The 27,265-nt window shown below is 40.6% G+C and overlaps 1 protein-coding gene across 3 annotated transcripts in view; it reads left to right on the top strand.

Moving 5' to 3' along the window:
- Positions 1-27,265, top strand: part of PLA2G4A (phospholipase A2 group IVA) — a 136,762-nt gene that overhangs the window by 23,252 nt on the left and 86,245 nt on the right. For 2 of the 3 annotated variants that reach the window (XM_036273762.1, XM_036273763.1), the window contains exon 3: positions 13,345-13,426. In XM_036273762.1, coding sequence (XP_036129655.1) covers positions 13,345-13,426 — 82 coding nt within the window. Of the gene's footprint in view, positions 1-12,931; positions 13,222-13,344; positions 13,427-27,265 lie in introns of those variants that run through there. The other variant, XM_036273764.1, reaches the window with a different exon arrangement.

Here is a 27,265-nt window from a genome sequence, read left to right as displayed (position 1 = left end):
CATTGCTATTTTTATCTCTCTCTCCCTCTTTCTTCCTCTATCTCTCTCTAAAAATCAATAAAGAAAAAAAAAAGATACTCATATGAACTTAATATGGTACAAACAGTCTACAACACGTAATAAAACTAATCCACTTCTTCTTTTTATCACTGCAAATGTGCAGGAAAAGAGGCATTCAGAGAGAAAAACAAAACAAAACAAAACATCTGTAACAGTATTGAACTTTGATGGAACAATAAAAAACGTAGTTATCACCTAGCAATTTCCAGCTGTGTATGTTATATGCCTCACATGAGTGGGTGGAGAGAAGAGGAAAGAACTGTTGAGTTGCAGGTTATATTTTGGTGTGCATTTCCAGGGCACTTCATTCTGTAAACTTTCCCTTAGATGTAGTTAAACAAACTTTTCTGTGGATGGTTAATTTTTGTCAAAGAGTTGAGTGATTCAGATTTTAGGATGTAATTTTCCAAACTCCACTGGAAGTGTACATTTTCTATTCTGATTTTTTTAAAAAAAAAAGAAGAGGAGAAATTTCTTTGCTGAATTTAACACTAGAGATCTGTTTAGGTTTCTAGGGACTAGAAATACTTTTTATGGATATTAAGGAATAACCCATAGTCTCATTTTTCTTAAAAAGTGTTTTTTTCTTCATTGATTTTAGAGAGGAAGGGAGAGGGAGAGCGAGACAGAAACATCAATGAAAAAGAACATTGATTGGCCACCTCCTGCATGCTTCCCACTGGGGACTTGACCCATAACCTGGGCGTGTGCCCTGACCTGGAATCCAACTGGTGACCTCTTGGTACATGGGTCAACACTCAACCACTGAGCCACACCAGCCAGTCTCATTTTTCTTAAAATGAAACACTGTTTTTTAATCCCACACCCCTCTCTGGCTGCCATCCTATTTCCTTCCTTGCTTGGATGGCAAGGGTTGATGTTTTAGGGTTCTTATAGTGCCTCCTTCCCCTCCGTTCACAGCCTGACTCACTGAAAATGAGTCTCAGCTCTTCCCCTTTACAACAGGGTCTCCTTGAGGCCTCTTTGGTGGAGAATCCAATGGACTCTAGTTCCCCCACCCCACCAGCACCCCTACCTCTGTTGCTCTTTCAGCTCTTGTTGAAAGTCTTCCCAATTTTTTCTGGTTCTGTTTCAGATTTCTCTAGTTTAGTGTCTTGTTTTCTTGCTGTTGATTCTTAGTTCTCTTTGAAAGCTTCTCTTTCTATTTGACTTTAATATTGAACTATAACATTCCACACATGAAACCATCATCCAGATAAAAATGCACAACATTATAACTACCCCCGAAGAGTTGCTCATGTCCCTTCCAGTCAATAAACTCCATAAAGGTAACCAGTATTTGACTTCTATAATTATAGATAAGTTTTACCTCTTCTTTACCTTCATATAAATGTTTGCATTCAACGTTATGTCTGTGAGATTAATTCATGTTGTTGTGAATAGCAGAAATTTACCCTTTTACATGACCATGTAATAGTATTTTATTATCTGAATATACTACAAACTATTTATCTCACCCAGTGATAACTGTCGACTTCTCACGGAGTGGCAAGGGTGGCTTTGTTGTAAATCAGGCAGCAATGACTTGATTTCTATTCTGTTTTGTTAGTTATTTAGTCTGTGTTTGCCGAGTATCAATCTATCTTAATTTCTCTAGCTTTGAAATGTGTCTTTATACATGTTAATGTAAACCCTCCACCTTTTTCTTCTTTAAGATTGTCATAGCTATTTTCAGTCTTCTGCATTTTCATATACATTTTGGAATCAATTTATCAGTTTACACACACACACACACACACCACCACACACACACAACTGCTGAGATTTTTATTGGTACTGTCATAAATCTACAGATCAGTTACAGGAGAGATGTCAAGATAACAATATTGAATCTTCCAATGCATTAGCAACCCAATAATCTAATCCAAAAGTAATGCTATTTAGATCATCTTTAATTCTCTCAGTAGTGTATTGTAGTTTTCAGTGAGAAATCTTTTGTATCATTTTTAGATGTGTTTCTTGATAGATGTTTTATTTAGTGTCACTGTAAAGGTAATTATTAACTTTCTAATTAGTTGTTGTATTTATATGGAAATATACATTTTTTTGATCCAGTGAACTTATTAAATTTTTTTGTAATTCAAGTTGTTTGTGGATATTTTTGAGTTTTCATTTTGCATATTTCTGTTATCTGTAAATAATATCAGTCTTACTTCTTTCTTTTAAAAAAATCCTCACCCAAGGATATGCTTATTGATATTTTGAGAGAGAGAGAGAGAGAGAGAGAGAGAAACATTGATGTGAGAGATAATATTGATTGGTTGCTTTCTGTATGTGCCGAGAGAGAGAGAGAGAGAGAGAGAGAGAGAGAGAGAGAGAGAGAAACATTGATGTGAGAGATAATATTGATTGGTTGCTTTCTGTATGTGCCCCGATCGGGGTGTGAACCCGCCACATTTCATTGTACGGGATGACACTCTAACCACCTGAGCCACACTAGCTAGGGCACATCTGAAATCTTTACCTTTCTAGCTCAACTGATTATTGACCACCTACTTGAGGTATAGCCCATAAGTTTTGAAATGTCATATTTTCATAATTGTTCAATTAAAAATATTTCTAACATTTATTGTGATTTATTTGACAAATGGGTTACTTAGACTTGTATTTTAATTTTCAAACATTTGCTAATTTTTTTAGTTCTCTGTTGTTTATTTTTAATCTAATTCCACTGTGTTCAGAGAAATACTCTGGTTAATTTTTTGTTTGTAATAGGTTAATACATGGTTATGGTCCAGCATATTGTCTATCTCGGTACATGTTTCATATACAACAATATCGTCCATATTCAATTTTGTTCTATGAATTTTGAAGATATGTTATTAATGCATATAACCTCCGAATTGTATGTATTTCTGTTTAATTGATGTTTTATCCCTGTGATAGGTCCTTTTTGATCTCTAACAATGACTTTGTTTTAAGTTGTACTATGTCTTTTATTAATATAACCCCTTCTAATTTCTTTGATTACTATATGCATTTTTTTTACTTTCAATTTATACTTTTCCTTCTATTTAAAGTTTCAGTCTTGTGAAAAGCATATATTGAGATACAACTATTGTTTTTTTTCAACAATATCCTACTTTTCTTTCATAATTAGGGTTTTTCTATAAATGAATTTTTACAATGAAAATATGTTCTTTTCAGTTGCTTTTTCTATTAATTAAGTTACTATATCTTATGTGTAGATTAATTTTTCTCACCCCCCCTAGAGAAGTATGCAAAACACACATAATCTGTATCACATTTTCTTTACCTTTTCTAGTATTGAAGTTGGACACTCAACCAGTATTTCAGTGTATAGCCCTTTTAAATAAAGGGATCCTAAGAACTTCATTTTTCTTGTTCTTGCTGTGCATGTAGAAAAAAATCGGTGTGCTCGTGTGTGTAAATTTTTGTGTGACAACATTCCCTGTTATAGTTTTCACAGAAATATACTTTTCAAAATACACCCATGCGCACACTCAGCGCAGAAGAATTTTAGTAAAAAGGAAAAGGGAAGCCCTGGCCGGTTTGGCTCAGCGGTTGGAGCGTCGGCCTGCGGTCTGGAGAGACCCGGGTTCGGTTCCCGCTAAGGGCACGTACCTCGGTTGCAGTTTGTCCCCGGCCCTGGTTGGTCGTGTGGGTGGCGACCACTCGATGTATCCCTTTCGCATTGATGTTTCTCTCTTTCTCTCTCCCTCCCACTCTATCTGAGCAAAATATCAAAAAAAAAAAAAAATGTCCTCGGGTGAGGATAAAAAAAAAAAAAAAGGCGCCCTGGCCGGTTTGGCTCAGCGGTTAGAGCGTCAGCCTGCGGTCCGGAGAGACCCGGGTTCGGTTCCCGCTAAGGGCACGTACCTCAGTTGCAGTGTGTCCCCGGCCCTGGTTGGTTGTGCGGGTGGCAGCCACTCGATGTGTCCCTTTCACGTCGATGTTTCTCTCTCTCTCTATCCCTCCCACTCTATCTGAACAAAATATCAAAAAAATGTCCTCGGGTGAGGATACAAAAAAAAAAAAAAAAAAAAAAAAGGAAAAGGGAAAACAAAACCAGGTCATTAGTAATGAACGTACCAGATGGGCCAACAGTGTCGGCTGCCTCGAGGCACAGGCTGGACCGCTCTTCATACCCGCGATCAGTGACATGTCGGAGAACCCTGTGGGCTGATGAGCGGTCCAACCAGCAGGTTCTCTTGTCTCCGGGGGTGCAGGCCCTTCAGGATGTGGTAGGAAATGGACTGATAAATATATGACAGAATTCAGTTTCTCTACCTCTAGACTTGTCAGGTTCTTTCCAACTTGAAGAGTATCTGTGCTTCTAGAACTTACTAAAATTCTTTTGGGTCAGGGAAACATCAATTTTGCAAGGATACATCATTGTCAAATATAAAATGCTTATAAAAATTTCCATCTTTTGACTTTGAAAATATGAGTCACTTTCCTGGAGTAAAAAAAAAAAAAACCACCCAAACCCAACGCCACACCTCTTCCCACCACCTATTAGCAACAGAGGGGCCCTGCCCTGCAGTGGCAAAGGCTGTCTGCAGGGCAGGGGCAGCCAGCCACATGGCTAGACTAGCATGCCCGCCTGCTTGCATACAGGGACCTTTGGAAAATGTTGTTGTAGGATGACTGGAAACTTTACCAAAAAAGTATAAAGATATTATTCTAGATTATTACGGTAACATAGAGGGGGGGAAAACACCGGGTAAGCAGGTAATCAAAGGACCAGTGTTCTGGTGGTAGTTTTGGGCTTCAGCTACGTGCTCATCGGCACTTGAACTCTGCGTTCTAGCTGCTGCATGTGGGAAGCAGGGCATGAATAATACCTGCTGTGTCTGTCTCTCAAGGTCTTCATAAAACACCAGCTATGTGGACAAAAGCATTCTTCAGAATCTTAATAAGATACGGTATTTCCAGGGAACTTCAGAAGCTGAGATGCAGCTACTGGGAAATCAAAAATATAAAGGCAACGAAATTGCCATTGCACAAGCACAGCTCTGGGCAAAAGGTGTATTTTTTGTGAGCACGAACAACTTCTAGAAAAGTGAGGACGAGAACAGTTACATGACAAGCTTCAAACCTTGCCTGATACAAGCCGTCTCCCTCCACAGGCCTGAAACCTGAAGCAGAAGTACATACATTTAAAGTAATGTCTGTAATTGTTTATTTCATATTATCTTACAACAGCATATGTTATTTCTTTACCACAGAACCTAGGTCAGAAATCCCTAGAAAGTCACCAAGGTTGCCTTTCAGTTCTTGAATTTCTATGTAGTTCTTTAAAAAAGGTTCCCAGGCATTACTGAACGGTTCCCAATTCCACGGGGTCATACGTAAGCTTGACTTCCGTGTCCTTGAACTCATGTGGCTGTTTCCTAGAGGAGTCTGTTTCTGTGCCCGTGAGTTAATGTGCTGGCTTGTTGTCCTGGTATTGCATCTCCTCATCTTCCCAATTCTCTTTGATTTTGCTGAACATGATCATGAAACATTACAGGTAGAAAAAATTCTTCAGAGAGGATTTCATTTGCTTCTTTCAGGCTCCTGGGGAAGCTAGCCATCTGGGACAAATGTAACCCCAGTTTTAGGTTAGTTGTTTTCTGGGCTCCCTGGGTGACCCTAAGATTGGAGGCCAGTCCCTGGAAGGGCTGCTCATACTTATTCCCCCGGTACAGGCCATGGAGTTTTCAAGCTGCAACAAGGGGATGGTTTACTAGCATCCTTCTCTCTAGAAGGCTCATGATCCTTCAAGGCTGCTCAGTCTTGAATCCTCCTCTTCTCTGAATCAGCAAATGCCCCCTTGGCAAAATGGCACTCACCTTGCTGGGTTTCTATACTCTCTTTGATCTCTGATCTCTGGTTAGGCCTTCCTATCTTGTTAGTTTTGTGTTACTGTATTAGTCAGAGTTCCCCAGAGAAACAGAATTAATAGGAGATGGATAGATAGATAGATAGATACATACATACATAAATACATACACACATGCATACATATACATATACATAATGTCTTAATTCATTAGAATTGCTATAATAAATGCACAGAATGGATAGCTTAAAATCAGCATAAATTTATTGCTCACAGTCTGGAGGCAGGTAAGTCCAAGGTCAAGGCATCAGCATGGTTGCGCTTGGTGAGGGTCCTGTTCCTGGTTCATAGCCGCTGTGGCCTCACAACGTGGAAGGGACAAGGGGTCTCCCGCTTTTAGAAAGTCATTAATCCATTCATGAGGGTTCCTTGCACCTTCCAATACCTTCGTCAATACCCTTCTGACTTCTGTCTGTGTCTTTTAGTTATGACTCTTTCCCTTATTGCTTAATGAAAAGAACAAGACAGTGAGGATGTTTTAGGTCCCTTACTATAAGGATAAATGATCCAAAATGGCATCTGTAACTATACCCATATTTCCAAGTCTGTTGGATCTACTAGAGTTAACATTCACATCTGAACATCATTAGTGCAAAGACATTTTAGATTTGAATGAACATGACACATCACCGAGGTCAGTAATTCTAAACCGAAAGGGTCTCTTCACCCCGAGGGTCTTCATTCAGCTATACTTACTTCTAGGCGAGTGTTGATTTCTTCAAGGCTATTGAGGTGGGAAAAACTGATGTTCAACCTTTGTGTGTATTGTTCTATGGCAGTGTAATTACTATCGGACTAGAATCTGTATCTCAATTAAATTTAGGTGCTAAAACTGCATTTTAGGTATCTTGAAGATAAATTGTCATCATAAATTCATGATGAATATGTCATTAAGTAGTATTTTAGACCCACGCTGTCCATCATCAAATATTATTTTGTAGTGGTTTTACTGCTGGAGAAGTCCCAGTAATCCTGATTAAAATAGGACTTGAAATCTTCTAATTTCAGTGAAGATGAACTCTATATTTAATTTAATTTTTTAAAGATATATATTATAATGCCATATGTTATTACTATATTTGATTGCAACTTTCTTATTCACAAGGGAGATAAAGCTTAAGTTGTATTTCTGATTTTGATTTTCTTCATTTTTAAATATTTTTTTATTGATTTTTTTAGAGAGAGAGAAAGGGAGAGAGATAGAAACATCGATGAGAGAGAGACACATTGATCAGCTGCCCCCTGCATGCCCATCACTGGGGATCGAGCCCACAACCCCCAGCATGTGCTCTGACTGGGAATCGAACCAAGATCTCTCAGTCCATGGGACGACACTCAATCCACTGAGCCACACTGGCCGGGCTATGATTTTCTTGTCATGGTGTCTGCTAGAACTCACAAACTCTGTTATCAAATCAGGTGTTTTGGACATTAGGATTGTTTGTGCATATAGCAAATCCATGACTGATAATTTGTAAAGCAAGGTTAGATAGCACTGTAGATTGCAAATATGTAAAGTGATTGTTCTTACAAAAATGTGGGAGAATAGTAACACACTACCTGTACCTCTTAAAGGCATTAGAGTGAAATTCCACACTAGGAAGTGAAACCAGAAATACGTATCTTATTTTAAAAAGTATCATGACTCTTGGATGATATCAATGCAGCAGTTCTTTTAAACCATTTCTGAGATCTGTTTGAAGTTGCCTGTTGCTGATTAGGGTGATCACAAGCTCTGGGGTCAGTACTGAGATTCTGTAGTATTTATCATACTAAAGGTCTTTAGTTTCTATTTGAGTTACAATTTGGTAATGGCAGTTGAATAGACAGAAAAAAAAAAATGCATGCAGAATCGACCTTCTCCTCCATTAGATTTGTTTTGTGATTGTTTCTTGGGTTCTTTTTGTAACAGTAGAACTTTCAACAGATTAGGACCATCATCAAACTTATTGTACAAACTGATTCCTTTTTCCAGTGTCCAATCATTTTAGTTATAAATGTCAATATAATTTTCCAGGATGAATTTAATACAGTAACTGTTTTCATCATAATGACTGAGTTATTGTAGTATCAAAAAGAAAAAGCATTGCCCTGGCCAGTTTGGCTCAGCGGTTGGAACGTTGGCCTGTGGTCCAGAGAGACCCGGGTTCGGTTCCCGCTAAGGGCACGTACCTTGGTTGCAGTTTGTCCCCGGCCCTGGTTGGGTCGTGCGGGCAGCAGCCACTCGATGTGTCCCTTTCACATCGATGTTTCTCTCTCTCTCTCTCTGTCTCCCCCTCCTACTCTATCTGAACATAAAATGGAAAAAAATGTCCTCAGGTGAGGATAAAAAAAAAAAGAAAAAGCGTTATGATTTTCACTATGGAAAAGATTATAGGTGAAGAAAGACCCTCAAAATAAGGTAATCCAAGACCTGAAGGCAAGGCTTAATCTTGGTGAGTAAGTGAGTGTATTGAGCTTATATTTGACATCTCAATTGAAATATGGCATCTCTTTTTGCCAACTACCAACTAGCAAAAGTTGGTGAGTCATTAGTTTCCCCGGGAACAGTGTTGTAGATTCAATAATATCATTTTCTCTGGCACCATCCCTGAGATGTAATGAAAAGTCTCCTATTCAAGTCAGGAGCTAACCCTGTTCATACTAGTTTGATATTTCATGTGATGTTGGCCCCAGGAACATAGCAAGGATTATAAAAAAAATTATTTGGATAATCACTGATTGAAACTGAGCACTTTTCTCCAAGAAGTTGTACTTACTTTATAGATACTATAGATAATCTCTTATTAATCTTTACAGATCTTAGAGATTGGTGTAATTTTGACACTTCTTTCAAAATCAGACCAATTCTCCGGGAATTGTTTTGAAAATAATTTGTTGGTGATCTGAAAATGTGTAATGTTTCTGAAATGAACTTGTAAAAACTAAGAAAGTGATTGGTTTGCTCCTTAATTCTTGTGAACAGTAGGCAAGTATTTTAGTCATTATAGTTAAGAAGACAGAATTGAAGCTGAGAGAAATAAAAGCAAATTAAAATGTAGAGCTGAATGCTAGATGAAATAACCCAATTAATAGAGGGAGTTTAGATCAACTACAGATATAATAGAATAGATTGTAACTTTCTATACCACTTTAATAAATGGAAACAACCTTACTTTTTTTTTTTTTTTACTATTAAAAGTACTGGTATTTGTATTATTATTCTGTGTGCAAGTAAAGGAATGTAGAAAGAATAAAACCTTGGGGACAGCAAGACTGGATTCTAATTCAAATTTAATTTTTACTATTTATGAGATACTGAGAAATTAACCACTCAGAATCTCAGTTTAGTCAGCACAGCTCATCTTTAAATATAAAAAATAACATCTGCTTTATAGGGTTTGTGGGAAAATTAAATAAGAATTTGCATCTACTAGTATGTCTAACACATGGTTTATACTCAATGAATCCTTATAATAATATCTTTCTCTGTACATGTTATTATAAACATCTGACATGATTATATTTGCAGCAGTTTCAAAAATTATGTTAAATGATAGATAAGAATATTATTAATAATTTTTATGTTACAAGGGAGTTTTTTGGCATTTGAAAACCCATGTGTAATTAGAAGTCCTAGGAAATGGAAAAGGATCATAAGTGATTTGAGATGGTGTGCTATGACATATAACAATTATTACTGAATTCTCTTTAGTGGAAAAAGCTAATCCCTAAATTGGGTTTCAAGAATATCAAATTATTTTCTTCCAAGCCCAGGTATAATTTGTCTAGAATCTATCTATCTATCTATCTATCTATCTATCTATCTATCTATCTATCTATCATCTATCTATCTCTCTATCATTTGCATGTGAATGTCTAGTTGTTCCAGCATCACTTGTTAAAAAGACTATGTTTTCTCCATTGTATGGTACTTTGCGTCTTTGTCAAAGATCAGTTGACCATATTTGTGTCATTCTATTTTTGGGCTCTCTACTCCATTTCATTGATCTATTTGTGTATTATTTAACCAATATCATACTGTTTTGATTACAGTAGCCTTATAATAATTCTTGAAGTCAAGAAGCATTAGTCCTCTGACTTTGGTCTTTTTCTTAATATTGTGTTGGCTATTCTGGATCTTTTGCCTTTCTGTATTAACTGTAGAATCAGTTTGTTGATATCCACAAAATAACCTGCTGAGATTTTGATTGGGATGGCATTGAATCTATAGATCAAGTTGGGAAGGACTAATATCTTGACAATATTCAGTCTTTTATTCATGAACATAGAATGCCTCTTTATTTATTTAGATCCTCATTGCCTTCATTCATTAGAATTTTGTCATTTTCCTCACAGAACTTTTACATTTTTTAAAGATTTATACATAAATATTTCATTTTTAGGGTGTGTGCTAATGTAAATTATATTGTTTTTAATTTCAAATTCCATTTGTTCATTTTTTTGTATATGGAAAAGAGATTTACTTTTGCATATTAACCTTACATTCTACAACCTTGCTATAATTATTAATTAACTCCAAAAGTTTTAAAAAATAAATTCAATTTCATTCTCTACACAGACAATTATGTCATCTGTGAATGACAACTTTATTTCTTCACAGTCTGTATCTATTTTATTTCCATTTCTTATCTTATTGTATTAGCTTAGACATCTCGTACAATGCTAAACAGGAATGGTTAGAGGGGATATCTTTGTCTTGTTCCTGACAAAGCTTTTAGTTTTATACCATTAACTATTATATTAGTTACAGGCTTGTTATAGCTATTCCTTTTCAAGTTGAGAAAGTTCCCATCTATTTCTAATCCGCTAGGAGTTTTTATCATGAATAGGTGTTGAATTTTGTTAAATAATTTTTATGCCTCAATTAACATGATCATGTGATTTTTTTCCTTAGCTGGTTGATGTGATGAACTACATTAATTGATTTTGAATGCAGAACCAGTCTTGCAAACCTGCGATAAATCCTACTTGATTGATTGTGGTTATCATTTCTTTTATATAGTGTTGGGTTTTATTTCATAATATTTGTTGAGAATTTTTACATCTATGTTTATGAGAGATACTGGTCTGTAGTTTCCTTTTCTTATAATGCCTCTGTCTGATTTTATTATCAGGGTAATGCTGGCTTTATAGAATGAATTAGGAACTATTTCCTCTGCTTCTATCTTTTGGAAGAGATTATAGAGTATTGGTGTTATTTCTTCCTTAAGTGTTTGTAGAATTTACCAGTGAATCCATCTGGGCCTGGTGCGTTCTGTTTTGGAAGGTTAAATATTGATTTAATTTCTTTATAGATATAGGCCTCTTTTGATTGTCCTGCTACTTATGTGACTTTTGGAAGATTGTATCTTTGAATAAGTTGCTTCATTTAATCCAAGTTATCGAATTGTGGACTTAGAGTTGTTCACAAGATTCCTTTATTATCCTTTTTTAATGTCCATAGGAACTGTAGTGAACTTCCCTCATTTAATTATATTTGTAACTTGTGGTCTCTATCTTTTTTTCGTGTTTACTTGGCTAGAGGCTTATGAATTTCATTCATCTTTTCAAAGAACCAACTTTTGGTTTCGTTGATTTTTCTTTATTGATTTCCTGTTGTCAATTTTATTCATTTCAGCTCTAATTTTTACTATTTTTCTTCTGCTTACTTTGGTCTTAAGTTGTCCTTTTCCTAGTGTCCTAAAGTAGACACTTAGATTATTGATTTTAGATCTTCTTTATGTATATATAATTTAATACTGTAAATTTCCCTCTAAGCACTACATTCACTGAATCCCCCAAATTTTGATAAGTTGAAGTTTCATTTTTATTTACTTCCAAATATTTTAAAACTTCTCCTGAGACTTATTTTTTGACGTGTGTTATTTAGAAGTGTATTATTTAATGTCTGAGTACTTTGTGATTTCCCAGCTATCATTCCGTTCCCGGCTTCTAGTTTAATGCCTCTGTGGTCTGAGAGTTACATGCTGTATGATTGTTCCATGTGAGCTTAAGAAGGATGTGTATTCCGCCGTTGCTGGATGAAACAGTCTACAGATGGCAATGATATCTGGTTGATTGATGGTGCTGTTGAGTTCAGCTATGTCCTTAATGATTTCTTGCCTTCTGCATCTGTCCATTTCTGGAGTCTCCAGCTATAAAAGTGGATTCTCTCTATTTTTTTGGTGGGAGGAGTACATGCATGTGATTTTTAGCTGTAGTTATAAGGCCACACACTTTAGGAAAAAGGATTCATGTTTCTTCATGATGATACTTTCATTTACGTAGCACAAAATTTTGGCTACTCAGAGGTCTTCTAAATACAGAAGGTATTTCTCCTGGAAGATTGTATATGCTTCTCCGCCTTTACAAACAAATATGCTCATTATTCATGACTTCACTTCGTCTCGTTGCTACATTATGAATCTGGATGTTAATTACTCTCTCGATAGAGTGATATCTTCAGAAAGTGTTGAATGCTGTAAAACTTTGATCCCACTAATACTGGTCTTTATGACTTTCTGTTTTTTATAGTCTTTTTCTGCCTGTTTGTTATCAGACTGTTATTATTCACTTCTCAGTATTATCAGTATTTTAGCTTCCTTTTAGTCAGTCATGGCCTTTTTAACCAGTTAAGCAAGTCTCTTAAAATTGAAAACAGTAAAAGTAGTTCATGCATGTGAACCTCTTCTAAGATGAAACAAAAACGCTTGAGCTTTAGATAAAGAATTATAATCATTTAAGTTACTCAGAGAACTATGGGAGTTCCTGCTTCCCCATTCTGTTTTGTTGACTGAGTTATTAGATAACTAATTTCTAGTTAGGTGTTTAATCAAGTCTTCTACCTGTTAACATTATGGTGTACATGCAAGCCATTAGGCTAATAGAAACTTTTAACATTGCTGCAGATGGTTTATAATACATGTATTAAAGTTAATGTAAGTAGTTACCTGCTATTGCCTTGGGTCCAGAGGATTTTGAGAACTGCTCTGGGAGTGTCTTGCCAAAAAAGACTTTCATTCAACAGTAACGATGAAAACAAACAAACTTTAATAATGCAAACATCTCTGACCTCGCTCTTCTAAGGCAGGGCTTAGTCATCCAGCACAAAGCCTGATTGTGCTCCTAGAAAGACTGCAGTTCTGATTTACATTTTCCCCCAAGCCCTTGGTAAACCTGACAGCAGAGACGTCCTAACAGTCGAGCCGTAGTGACACTTGACAGCGCGATCTACTCTCCTCACTAATTCTGTGATGAGAGAGAGGAGAGTGTCAGGAAAGGCGCAGTCCTGGGATCATAGGATGTTTCTGGTATGCATGTGACTTCCTTCCCACTGGGATATTTCTAATTAGTCTCTAGGAGACAATGAGACCAATTCACTTGGATTCCCTGGCTGGAAGTTTATTTTCAATTCACTGTCGTTTTCTTTCCAGGTGGAGCATCAGTATTCCCACAAGTTCACGGTGGTGGTGGTACGGGCCTTCAAAGTGACAAAGGGCGCCTTTGGTGACCTACGTAAGTGCCTTTATTGACTTTCCTGTTTAAGCGTTGCTGGAGTTCCTCGGTAAGCCGGGGCTGTCTCTTCGTTAGGGGTGGCTGTCTTTTTCTCGATCTCTGAATGGTGATGTTTGGGACAGTTCTCCGTGGCTCTCCTGTCTGTGGGAATCGCGTTCCACCTGCACAGACATGGAGATTACTTGCAGTCAGACAGAACGACTGGCTTATGACATACCGATCTTTGGAATTCACAGGAGCTCTAGTTGACTCTCTTCTGGAAAGAGTAACAAGGCGACTTCGAACAAGCCTCCTCTGTGAGGTATTGAGACTGGAGGATTTAAAAAGATGCCGTTTCTCTCGTTCTTTGTCGTTGTGGACATAGTCGCAGAAATCAGTGTAGGACTTTGGAATGATGTGAACCAGGGCCTGAGAATAATGCTGGGTTAAGTTGGCGGTACCCTTCTCTGTGCTGTCTCTGGAAAGCAGTGTCCAGGTTAATCCGACCACTCGGCCGGCTGGGGGTCACTGAGCTGGGATCACAGAGAAAGGTGGCTACACAGAATGGTGATGAATTTGGTAAAGCTGCAGATTATGGGGATCTAAACCTGGGAATAGCAGTTTACCCTTCAGAGCAGGTCTTGGAGAAAGAACAGAGAATTCAGTGTGTCCATCTGGGAATCAGGGGAGGCTTCCTGCCGAGGTGATATTTAAACTGGTACTTGAAGGAGGAGCATGTGGGTGACAGGGTCACGTCCCAGAGACAACAGCCTGCTCAGAGCAGAGATGGGCAGAGTGCCTGTCAGGAATGAGAACACGTCCAGGGCTGTCAGAAAATAGGCAGCAAGGTCGTGAGCGCACGTACGAACGAATATGACAAAGGTGAAGACTGAGATTTTATCAGAGGTGCAATGGGAAGAATCTGACGGCGTTTGAGTCATGAATCACGTGGTTGGATCTCCATTGAAAAAGTGTTTGTTTTGGCCATCGTCTGTTAAATGTATTGGAGGAGAATGTGGAATATACTTCTTATTTGGAAGACTAGGAGGGACTTGAGCTTGTTGAAATCATGATGACATGGGCCAATAGAAGGATGTTAAATACTAAGATCAGAAGAAAGTGAGCTCTGTGCTCAAGACTCCAGGGAATGAAGAAGTGTGTCCCAGAAGCTGGTAAATATCAGAGGAGCAAAGAGGTGAACAGGAGATACAATTTAATGGCAAGCGTTTGGTTGGACAGTGATTTTCATGAGAGCTGAAGGGAACAAGCACAATTTCTTCAAACGTAGTCTGGACCAGAGGCTGATATTCTAAATTTTATTCCATACTTCAGTCTAACCTATTTAATCACTCCTTTGCTAATGTTCTTCTTAAGTTCTTCTTTTTCTTTTTATGATTCTTTGCGTTGTCATTATTAAAATGAGAGTTCACTGGAAGAAAGGCTCCTGGGGAAGAGAAGCCACATCAGAAGTCATATTTCAAAACTGGTATCTTTTTTTTTTTTTTTTTAGAGAGAGAGAAAGGGGGAGAGAGTGTGAGAGAAACATCCATGTAAGAGAGAACATCAATCAGTTGCCTCCCATATGCACCCTGATTGGTGATCGAACCTGCAACCTAGGAATGTGTGCCCTGAACAGAAATCGAACCCACAAGCTTTGGTGTAGGGGTCGACGCTTCAACCAACTGAGCCACCTGGCCGGGGCAGAATAGCCATTCTTTTTAAATATTTTTATTGACTTTTAGAGAGAGAAACATTGATGTTAGAGTGAAACATGGACTGGCTGCCTCCTACACACCCCCTACACCGGGGATCAAACGCACAACCTGGGCATGTGCCCTGCACAGGAATCAAACTGGCAACCTTCAGCCAACTGAGCCACACCAACCAGAGTGGATAGAGTGGGCAGAAGAGAGGGAGAGAGAAGCATCCTTGTGAGAGAGACACATAGAGTGGCTGCCACCCACATGACCCCAACCGGGGCCGGGTACAAACTGCAACCGAGGTAACGTGCCCTTGGCGGGAACCGAATTGGGACTCTCTGGTCCGAGGGCTGAGGGCTGACACTCTAACCATTTAGCAACTCGGCCAGGGCTAAAAAGCTATCCTTAATTCAACTAAGGCTATGGTGGTAACTTGTCAGACAGGCGCCTGGCAAGTTACTGCCTTGATTTGAAGAAAAGAAGATACAGTTTCTCTTACGAAAGCAAGCCTTTCCATCAGTGCAGAGCACCGCCGTGCAGGGACAGCAGGTGTTACTCTGCTCAGATGAGCCCGGTCGCCGGTCAGGTTCTGCACGCTGTGGTCTCCTTCAGCTGGCGTGGATCTCTCTTCTCAACGTCTTCCCCACGGGCTGCAGGCACTTGGCCTTGGAGTCTTGCAATTAGCCCAGGGGAGGGAGTAATGCGACAAGTGTCATTTTAAACCTGTTTGAGCCAACATTGGAAAAATACTTAAAAATGAGCAGGGGATACTAATTCATCTCATAAAACAGGGAGCAGGTACACGCTGGCTCCCCACAGTGTACACAACTCAGGCAAAGACCCTTGATCTCTGGAACCTTGCCTTTCAAGGTGAAGGACCCATGGAAGGAGCAGCCACTGGGGGTTGATCGCTGTAGGAGAAAGGATAGTGCTATCACGTTCTGTTGAATTTTTTATTCAGCATTTGTAACTTGATTTCATTTCATTTACATTACCACATACTTTGTTTTTTTTTTTGGACGAGGAGAAAGAATTATTGCCAACCATCTGTATCACCTTAATGAGTGTGCAGGAAGTCAGGAAGAGATAAGAATAAAGAACAAAGGAGAGTCTTAGAGTAATGAATTCAGTGATAAGATTGGTGACAATAATAAAAAAAAGATTAGTATGAAAAACTGAAAGGACAGTATACGGTGCAAATACTTGAGTTTTGAGAAGTCGGAGGAGGTTATAGTGAGAAAAGAGTCAGGCATTAGCTCTACCTTTTCTTGGAGGTGTTATGATGATATTGCTGAGTGAGCTTGATTTATACAAATTACCAAGTCAGCTGAATTGGGGAATGTTTGGATATAAAAGTTCTTTAAAGACAGACAAAGATAGAACTATACAAAATGTCCCAGATCTGTGAAGACCAAGATAACAGAAACCTTCAATTTCTTTTGTTGTTGATAGTGTCTGCATTTACTTAAAAAGGCAAATTTCCACCCAGCCCATGTGGCTTAGTGTATTGAGCACTGTCCCATGGACTGAGAGGTCCCAGTTCCATTCCTGGTCAGGGCACATGCCCGGGTTGCAGGCTCGATCCCCAGTAGGGGGCGTGCAGGAGGCAGCTGATCGATGTTTCTCTCTCACAACGATGTTCCTATCTCTCTCTACCTTCCTCTCTCTCTAAAAAATCAATAAAAACATATCTAAAAAAGAAAACCAAGTTTTTCATGAAGTTTTACATGTTGGTAAAGAAGAATGGCATTAGTATTGGGTTTTTCAACTTTGCCTGTGGGGGCTTTCTCAAGGGTGATACATAATTCAAGTAACTGTTTCCTGGTAAGATACCTAGATCTGCTTGTGTGCTGTTTTTTTGTTGGTTGGTTGGTTTGTTTTGTTTTGTTTTTACAGATAACAGTAAGAGCATATCTATTTTTTATTTTGTGCCTTGATAAATCCTATTCTAACTAGCTTCATTTGGAAATACCATACCGCATTGCTAAAACTGAAATCACACTGAAATCAGCAGCTCCCCATGAGCTATGTATGGAGGGGTCAGAGCTCATGTTTCCATCCTAACATCTCCCTCATTTCCTTGTTTTCACCTGAGGCCCCAGGCCGTCCAAGAATAGGCAGCACCTTCCCCGGCGAAGGTGCTCTTCTCCGTGTGCTCGAGTGATCACTTACCCCCAGTGCCCAGTGCCAACCCTTTCGTGTGTGCTTAGGTCCATGCCATATAAAAAGGTAGTCTGGCCCTGCCTTGTTTGGCTCAGCGGTTAGAGCGTCAGGCCTTGGACCAAAGAGTTGCAGGTTCGATTCCGGTCAAGGGCACGTCCCTCGGTTATGGTTAGTCCCCGGCCCTGCTTGGGATCGTGTGAGAGGCAACCAATTAATGTGTCTGTCTCTCTCACATCGATGTTTCTCTCTCTCTCTCCCTCCCACCCTGTCTGAAGAAGAATGAAAAAATCCTCAGGTGAGGATTAAAAAAAAAGGCAGTTTGAAGTTCAAATTTGCACCTGACTCACCATAGTCATTTATTTATTTATTTTGTTGATCCTTACCCGAGGATGTTTTTCCATTGATTTTTAGATAGAGTGGAAGGAAAAAAGGCGGGGGAGAAACATCGATGTGAGAGAGACACATAGACAGGTTGCCTTCTGGAAGACCCTGCCTGGGCGGGGAATTGAACCTGCAACCCAGATGTGTACCCTTGAGTGGGAATGGGAATTGAACCCTCAACCCTTGGTCTTTGGGCAGATACTCTAACGGATGAGCCAAACCAGCCAGGGCACCATAGTCTTATTTTTAAAATAGGTAGTTTGCATTACTCTGGCTGCATTAACCTAACTCTCACTCCTGAATCTGTGGGAAGTAGTTGCAGAGGTAACATGGAGCCCAGAGCAGGTCAGCCTCATGCTGAGTACAACGCACCGAGTGGATGCGTCGTAAACCCTGTGTTCCCTACGGTTCCGTTCCTCTTGTAACAGAAGACATGTGTTTGCAGAATGACCTTGGTGGCAGTAAAATGTCACTTGGTGATAAAGTTTTCTTTGTGCACATATGAAATGGAACACTCACCCATGGTCACAGACCTCATTTTATAACCAAATGAAACAGCTGACACCCTGCAGAGTCTCCTAGCTGAGTTTCTGCTCTTTGTAAAAAGTGTTGGGGAAAACAGATCATGTCTGATAATGGAGAGTGGTCTCAGAATTCAAAACTAGGTTCTCATGCCTCCTTCCCTAAGATGAAATCAGACAGTGAATACCAGGGTGTTTCTGAAACGATAAAATAGCATCCCTCGATAGGTATGTGTAATAGCCTAATTATGCACACATGCTGAGGATTCTTGTCTGGTCTCATTGGACACCAACCTCTTTGTCTTTACAAAATTTGCATCACAAACATTAGGACTGCTAAGGACAGTTGTAGGATTGCCGATGGATCTGCTTTTCTTAGGTATTTGGGAGACAGCAGAGTTTAATGCCAACATTTTAACTATGAGAAAAAAATAAATACACTTAGGGGAACAATGAACTCACTGTATTTAAACCCATTTTTATGAGGTCGTATTGCTTAATGTCTTAAGGTGTTGTTTTAAGATTTTCTTGAAAATGAAACTTCAGCTCCTATTTTTCATAATGTCTGTGTCTGTGTGTAAATGATGTTTTGTTTCAGATAAACTCGTAACAAGATCTGTATCAACTTCCTAATTTTTTAATGGATGGACCATTTGCAGGTCTGAGGCTGAACTAATCTTCCCAACCAGTGCTTCTTTTAAAAAAAATTTTTATCCTCACTCAAGGATATTTTTCCATTTATCTTCAGATAGAGTGTGAGGGGGGAGGGGAGAGAGAGAGAGAGAGAGAGAGAGAGAGAAAGAGAGAAACAGTGACATGAGAGAGACACATCGAGTGGTTGCCTCCTACACGACCCTGACCAGGGCCGGGAACTGAACTGCAGCCCAGGTATATGCCCTTGACTGGAATCGACTCTTTGGTTGGTGGGCCAACGCTCTAACCACTGAGCAAACCAGCCAGGGCCAACAGTGCTTCTTAAATGTTAATTAAGGTGCATGTGAACACCAGAGGGCCTTGATTTTTGCTGATTTTACTCTTTTAAGTGAAATGGCTATAAACAACTTAATGTTTTTATTTTTAAAATTCTTATAGAGGATCAATGACCTTAATAATGATTGATACATGATCACTGAGAAGAATAATAGAAATAAACAAATGCATTATGAAATTATGAAGTCTTCTGTGCTATAATTATGGTTATACTGGATGGCAAGCAATGAAAAGAACAGGAAATATACGCTTACTGTTTCAAAGGTCACCGTGCATGGGATAAATGCACGCACATTCACAAATCTGTTATTTCCCTCAAAGAGATCCTCCATAAATATTTTAATATGCCTCAATTCTCCCTCTTACTGATTTTTGATTTTGTGATATTTGAGATGTAACTGGGACCCAGGCAGGGTAATTCTAGGTGCTGTGTTTTTTTTTTGTTTATTTGTTTTTTATCCTCACCTGAGGACATTTTTTCATTTTTTGTTCAGCTAGAGCGGGAGGGAGAGAGAGAGAAACATCAACGTGAAAGGGACACATTGAGTGGTCACCACCCGCACAACCCAACCAGTGCCGGGGACAAACTGCAACCGAGGTAGGTGCCCTTAGCGGGAACTGAACCCGGGTCTCTCTGGACCGCAGGCCGACGCTCTAACCAAACTGGCCAGGGCTAGGTGCTGTGTTTTTAACTGAACAGTAGCATCGGGGAGTCTTCTCCGCTCCCCTGCAGAGAGCTTCGGGTGAGCGGGGCACCCCTGTGGTGTGCAGGGGGGTGACCGTGTCAAGTTTACATACATGCTCATTGTTGCGGACAGGGCTGCCCTCCAAAACAGAAGCGTAAATGGTCACCTTTCACGTACTGTCAGGGGATCTAAGTACAGACACCGGGTGATTCAAATGGAACCAGAGATTTTAAAATGTTCTGGACCACCTGACCTCTGTGGGGGTTCAAGAAGAACTGCGGGTTTGTGCCATCCGGTGGTCTTGAGGAACGAGAAACACGCTGGGGGTTCGCTTCCCTTCAGTGACGCGTAGCCAAGGATGAGTCTGCAAGCGGACTAGGGAATCGCGACACCAGGCTTGCTTTGCTTTATCTGTAAGGTGATTTGAAATAAACATGACGGTTCCTTTGCAAATTGATTTTTTACTACATATTCGCATATACACTAGCTGTCAAGGATCAATACTGGAAAGTATTCGATTTCTCTTATCGCACTGGATTGCTTTGTATGTCTTAGCTGTCCTCTGGAGCAATGACTCTAAGGGTTAACACATCGCAGTGTGTGAAATGGAGAGTCGCCCCATTACTCGGGCCCAGGAAATCTCACCTTCCGTGATTTTTCTAAATCTCATTCATTTGGACTCTGAGTCCCCGATCATCACGAGAGTAGGTGGAGGGTAGGGCTGACCTCGCCCTCCCCGAGGTCCTACAGGTATGCTAAGTGCTCAGAGCTAGCTGCCTGTAAGTTAGGAGCATATCTTTTCTGAATCAAATATTTCCCTAGCGTCAGCCCTTAGGATATGTTTGAACATGAGTTCTGGTTTACTAATATTTTTGGAATGTTTTTGAGTATCCACCCTAGATTTTCAAAATTCTAAATATAGTGAAATAATTTCCCAGTGAGCTTTTTATAAAAGATAATTATAAACTGAGTAAAATGTTCCAGAACACACATTTATCTCTCATCTTATATCTTCTATTTACTTTCTACGTAGCAGGGAAATGAAATGTGTTAGGAAGGCACATCTGTCCCTCATTGATTTAGAATGTTATGTAGTTTACTTTTAGAATTTTTGATTTTTAAAGAATAGTTTGCTGATTTTTAGAGAGAGAGGAAGGCAGAGGGAGAGAGGGATAGAAACATTGATGAGAGAGAACATTGATTGGTTGCCTCCTACCCATCCCCCCATGGGATCGGGCCCACAACCTAGGCATATGCCCTGACCTGGGAATCGAACTGGTAACCTCTAGGAGCATGGGTCTATGCTCAACTACTGAGCCACACCAGCCAGGCTTGAATATCAATATTTTTAACAATAAGTCATTTTTTTACTATATGCCAAGAGATAGCCCACCTCGTTCATGTGCTAAGTCAGTGGTTAGTATGCAATGTACCAAGCCAATGGAGAGTAAATGATATAGGACTGTGTCCCTCCCATCCATCTGGCTCGCGGTGCATTCTGAGAGTTTCATGTCCCTTTACTAAAGGAGACATGTGACTGAGAAAGCACTAACCGAGATCTGAGGTTGTGAGAGGAAGGAAAACTAACACAGCGTTTAGATTAGAGACACTGCTTGATAAAAAGATTTCAAATTAGCGTTGATAAAACTGCTCTGTACTTTCAAATGGGAAGAGCATCCTACGATTATTTGAGTTCCCAGACCATGCTGTCATGGTTATAAGGGCTCTGCTCTTCTCTGTCCAGTATATGCAGAATCACCGCCAACGTTCTTTTTACTCAAACCACAGGATTCTTCACCAGCTTTTCCGGCTTCTGTTTTTCCAGCAATTTGCAGGGCTGCCCGGCAGCATCTGGAGCCGTAACAATTCCAGTTCTGTGCCTGGTCTGCAGGGAGCAGGGTTGCCACCTGTAGACGAGCCCCTTGGCACTCTTGCCCATTTCCTGGAGTGATTAAGGGAGGCAAACTGGAATTCGAGGATTCAGAAATTGTATTTAGCCTTTATTATTTGGAAATGAAGCTTAAATGCAAACGTGCTTGGGAGAAATGACTGGCATCGATATGTATTAAAAGGCAAATAGAAGGGGTGGGACGGAGCCCCAGGAAGGTTGAGACAGGTTACCCGGGAGTAAAACAAAGTTACGGAGGGGTATTGCTGCACCTGTGATAAAGGTCACGTCTCCTGCAGTGTCGCTCAGGGCTGGCCCGTCACCCATTATTTAATATTATTATGTTCCTCCACTGTTTCAGGCTCTGTGCTAGACTCTTGGACACAGTAGTAAATGGGGAAGACGTGGTTCCTGCCATCATGGAGTTTATAGTGTAACAGAGGCAAAAATAGGAAGAGTTCTTGGTGTTGGTACCTATGAAAGAGCAAGGAATTTGGCTTCAGAAAGACTAAGTTAAAAGACTGTCTCTAAATGACCTAACTCGGTTTCTAAATGCTAAATGCCCTGGGTCTCAGCTTCTGCAAAATGAGGCCTTCTGTGCCATTCTTTTTATTATATGCAGATGTCCATAGATGAGGCCCCCATGGAATAGAATGTACAATGGCCGATTTTACCAGATAAGCAAACAGAATGACTAGTGGACTCGGGATGTAGGAACCCGATAAGGAAAGCAGAGCGGGAACATGTCCTTCTGCTCCTCCTTTAAGGGTACAGGCTTCGGACCCTTATCTGGGATATTCTTAGGACAAGGACACGACTCGAATAATGTTTTGTTACCAGCTCAGAGGTCAAAAGAAAACATAGATACGTTCAAGTAAAAGCGAAGCAATGTTCGCTTGGGCAGAACAAATGCTTCTGCCTCCAGATGACTGTGCGGTGTTCGGAACGTGAGCTCCGGAGACACTGCTGCCCACGGGCTGACCTGGGGAGTGGCCTTCCAGGGCCTGGCGCGGGAGGCTCGGCTCCTGGAAGTGGCCTGGGCTCTGGGGGCGGGAGTCCTTCTAGGCCTTTCTCTGCGTGTGCCAGCCTGCCTTCAGAGGCAGGGCAGGTCCGAGTGTGTTTCACAGACAGTTGTGGAGGCTGGATGGCGGGAAAGGGCAACCACGAGATGACTGGCCGGCCAGGTGAGGAATGGCTTCGTGAAATGGGGCCCCGATGCTTCGAGAGGAACCGAGGAGCCAGATGCGAGGCGCCTGTCGGAGGGGCACGGATACACCTTGGAGACAGTGCGAACGTAGGAGCGACGAGGAAAACACAACAGCTGTCATGTTTCTAGCCATGGCAGCTGGAAATGATGGTGCCATTAAGTAAAACAGAAAAGGCAGGGAAAAATACACGTTTTACTTTTAGTATTTTGGGGGGGAGGGGTTTGCTTTGTTTTTCTTTTGTTGTACATTTAGGGAAAGGAAGATGGGGAAAAATACATTTGTTTGAGAGATTTTCAAGGTATAACTAGGTATATGAGATATTTTTAAGGCTCCCCCCCCCTTTATTGATTTTTTAGAGAGAGAGGAAGGGAGAGGGAGAGAGAGAAACATCGATGAGAGAGAACATTGATCGGCCGCCTCCTGCATGCCCCCCACTGGGGATCAGGCCTACAGCCTGGGCATGCGCCCTGCCCGGGAATCAAACCGGCGACCTCTTGGTGCCTGGGTCGACGCTCAGCCACGGAGCCACACCAGCCAGACGGTGTGCTTAAGGCTTTCAAGGGAAGATGGCAGAGTCTAGGTGGGGCTCACAGATGTGACAATATTTTCCGTACAAGCCAGAGCCAAAGGGGAGCTAGAGGAAACCCGGAACTGATTCGGAATGGTTATAAAAGATAACCTTTTCACATGTGTTACTCAGCATCAGATTGTATATGGACCTGGAATCAAGAATCTCGTATTCCTGTGTTTATGCAGCCTCCTCCCTGCAGCCCCGAGGAAACGAAGGCCTGCCCGATGCTGCCACTTAAACCGGAGGACAAGGGGCTTCAGGGACCTGGGTCTCCTTAGACTGCGGCACTGCTGTTGCCCTGTGACCTGAGGGGGGCACGCTGAGTGTGTAAGACTCTCTACAGAGCCGCGATAATTCCTTTCCAAATTGCTTTTGCCTATACGAGCATTACGTTTTTGTAAGGATTTGCTTCTTTTTTGAGAGTTTCCAGTAGAGACTTGGAAGAGCTAGGAAGAGAAGGTCCAGAATTTAGTAACTGGAGGGAGGGAGGGAGTTTTAATGATGAAAGACAGAAGATACAACGAGGAAACATCTAGACAAGCGGGGGTTCACGGAATCCTGTGGGGCACGAAAGGAGAGAATTGCACAAGGGCGTTGCATACACGCTAAATAAAGGGAACATTGGGATAAAGCTCATTGAATTTTACATTGAAGTTACCAAAGGGGTTGGTGATTGCCGGGAACTGGGGTTGGGGAGGGTGGGGAGACATTGGTCAAAGGATACAAATATTGGAAGATATAAAGGCTGAGATTTTTTTTGTAACTGATAAACTATATCAAGCTGTATATGTAGTTATCCTGGGAACCCAAGCATCAATACAAAAAAATACCAATCTTATGCATATTGTAGTAAAACTGCTGAAAACTAAAGACAAAGAAAAAAATTCTGAAAAGCATCCAGAGAAAAAAAAGACACATTCAAAACAAAAAAACTGAGAGTGGAGCAGGTAGAAGCCCATGGACTGAGAGGTCCCAGTTTGATTCCCGGTCAGGGCACGTGCCCGGGTTTTGGGCTCGACCCACAGTAGGGGGCGTGCAGGAGGCAGCCGATCGATGTTTCTCTCTTACATCAATGTTTTTATCTCTCTCTCTCGCTCAAAAAAAAGTTTATTATAAAACTGTGGTGATTAAAACAGTGCGTTGTTGGTGCAGCCTCAGTGAATAGACTAATGGACTAGTAGACCAATAGAAGTCCAGAAACAGACTGCTCTTGTACACCAGTTTGGTTAATGAGAAGTCTATATTGCAGCGCAAAGTTTAAAAGCAGTATTCCCAGGAAACGATTTTAGATCTAAAGGTCAGAAAGATTTTTGAAGAAATCAATTAAAACTCTTTTGTGACACTGAATCGCTCAAACTTTCTTGAAAGACAACAAAGCATGAATCAAAAGGAAACAGAGGGATACATACATTGGATTATATTAAAATTAGGCATTTATTTTTCTTAAAGGACACAGTGAAAAAATAAACCCCAGCTTGGGAAAGCATGTTTGCAATAGATGTGTCTGTCAAAGGACTCATATCCAGAATATGTAAATCTCTCTATAAATCAATATGAAAAACAGGTAACCAACAGGAAAAAAAAATAAACAAAAGACTTGAGTATGCCCTTCACTCAAGGGAGGATCCAACTGACCATTAGAAACATATGAAGAAGTACTGACCTCATATAGTCCTGAAGGTGTGTGAATTAAATCCACACTGAGATATCATTTCACACCCACCAGATGTTCAAAATGACCACACTGACAACATTAACCGTTGGGCAGGTGACTATTCACATCAGGTGCACAGTAGCATAACCATTTTATGTCCAAGTAGTTCCATTCTTAGAAATTTCACAACATATATGTGCACCAGAAGCCATGTACAAGAATGTTCATAATAGGCCCATTGGTAATAGCCCAGACTGGAAACAATCCAAATGTCTTTTAGCAGCGGAATGGATAAACAGTTTATGGAATATTCACACAGTGGAACAGTTTGCATCTATAGTAGTGAATATATTACTCTACACATGTCAGAATGGATTAGTTTCACAAGCTTAATAGTGAGCAAAAGAAACCCGACCCAGGAATATATATTGATTCTATTTCTGTAAAGATTTGAAAGAAAACAAAACAGGTAAAAATAGTCTATGGTGATAAATGACAAGGTAGTGTTCACCCTCTGGAGTGCTGGTCATGAACTCTATCTTAGTTTGGGTGGTAGTATCCTGGGTGAGTTCAGTTTATGAAAATTCAACGAACTGTACAATCTTAGTCTTTTAACTTTAATGCAAGTATCTTATCCTGCAATGAAAACTTCGTATTACAGAGGAACTGAACTGTTGTTGAAAGTTATACGTGGGTAGTACGGCAGCCATCCCTCTCCTGGGGCGTCTGCCGGCACCTCAGCGAGCCCAATGCAGGGAGAGTGGAAAGGAGGCAATCATAGAAGCTTTGAGTTTTTAAACCATTCCGTTTAGAAGCTTCAAGTTCTCCATACAATTACCACGATCACTAAATCATAACTGTTTCACCGGAGCGATCACATTTGAGAATAATAGTCAGAGGCATTTCTTTCAACAAATGACTCTTTAATTTTGCTCAGATGGTAAGTGAAGCAGAAAGCTTGACTATCAGCCCACCACCTCGAACAGACTTCCAACTAACACGCCCACATGAACTTGATTCTTGGGTTTGTTTCCATGTGGCCACTTGAAAATGTATTTAATGGTTGGAGAGAAAACAGAAGTGAATTACTGGGTTTGCTTAATCTAGTCTGTGAGCAGAATATCTCCAGGACAAAAGGCCAGTTAGGCTGTTGATTTTTCTTTTTTTTTATCCTCACCCGAGGACATTTTTGCATTCATCTTCAGACAGAGCAAGAAGGAGAGACGGAGAGAGAAACATCGATGTGAGAGAAACACATCGACTGGCTGCCACCCACAGGACCCCAACTGGGGCCGGGGCCAAACTGCAACCAAGGTATGTGCCCTTAGCAGGAACCGAACCCGGGTCTCTCTGGTCCGCGGGCCGATGCTCTAACCGCGGAGCCAAACCGGCCAGGGCTGCAATAAAGTTTTGAGATGCTAGTTTAAAATTGGATTATGATCATCACACCGCTCTCTCTCTTTGTATAATCAAGCACCTTCGCTGGCGGGGTAACATGGGAAAGTTTTGAAAAGGGAAAGCAATCCATTTTGACAGCAGAACTTAGCCCAATGGTTTAGAGAAGTTCCTAGAAATGCAGGAAGGAAAAGTCAAATGTAGGAAAAGAAAAAAAATTGTTTTTCTCCCATGTACTCATTTCATGGCTTTGTGAAGTCATGCGAAGGTGCTTGATTATACAAAGAGAGTGAGCGGTGTGATGATCATAATCCAATTTTAAACTAGCATCTTAAAACTTCATTGCAGCCCTGGCCGGTTTGACTCAGCGGTTAGAGCATCAGCCCACGGACCAGAGAGAGCCGGGTTTGGTTCCCGCTAAGGGCACGTACCTCGGTTGCAGTTTGGCCCCGGCCCCAGTTGGGGCCCTGTGGGTGGCAGCCAGTCGATGTGTCTCTCTCACATCGATGTTTCTCTCTCCGTCTCTCCTTCTTGCTCTGTCTGAAGATGAATGCAAAAGTGTCCACGGGTGAGGATAAAAAAAACTTCATTGCACCCTGCAGAGTCTCCCACTGCACAGATGTTTCTCGGGGTGCATGGTGAGCAGTGATGCAGGCTGCAGGATCCGAGTTCGCTGCTGTCAAGGTGTTTCCCTGCCCAGCAC

Source organism: Molossus molossus, unplaced genomic scaffold (assembly GCF_014108415.1).
Source record: "Molossus molossus isolate mMolMol1 unplaced genomic scaffold, mMolMol1.p scaffold_m16_p_20, whole genome shotgun sequence".
Classification (NCBI taxonomy): domain Eukaryota; kingdom Metazoa; phylum Chordata; class Mammalia; order Chiroptera; family Molossidae; genus Molossus; species Molossus molossus.
The sequence above is the reverse complement of the archived record's forward strand: the minus strand, read 5'-3'. Positions and strand labels throughout refer to the sequence as shown.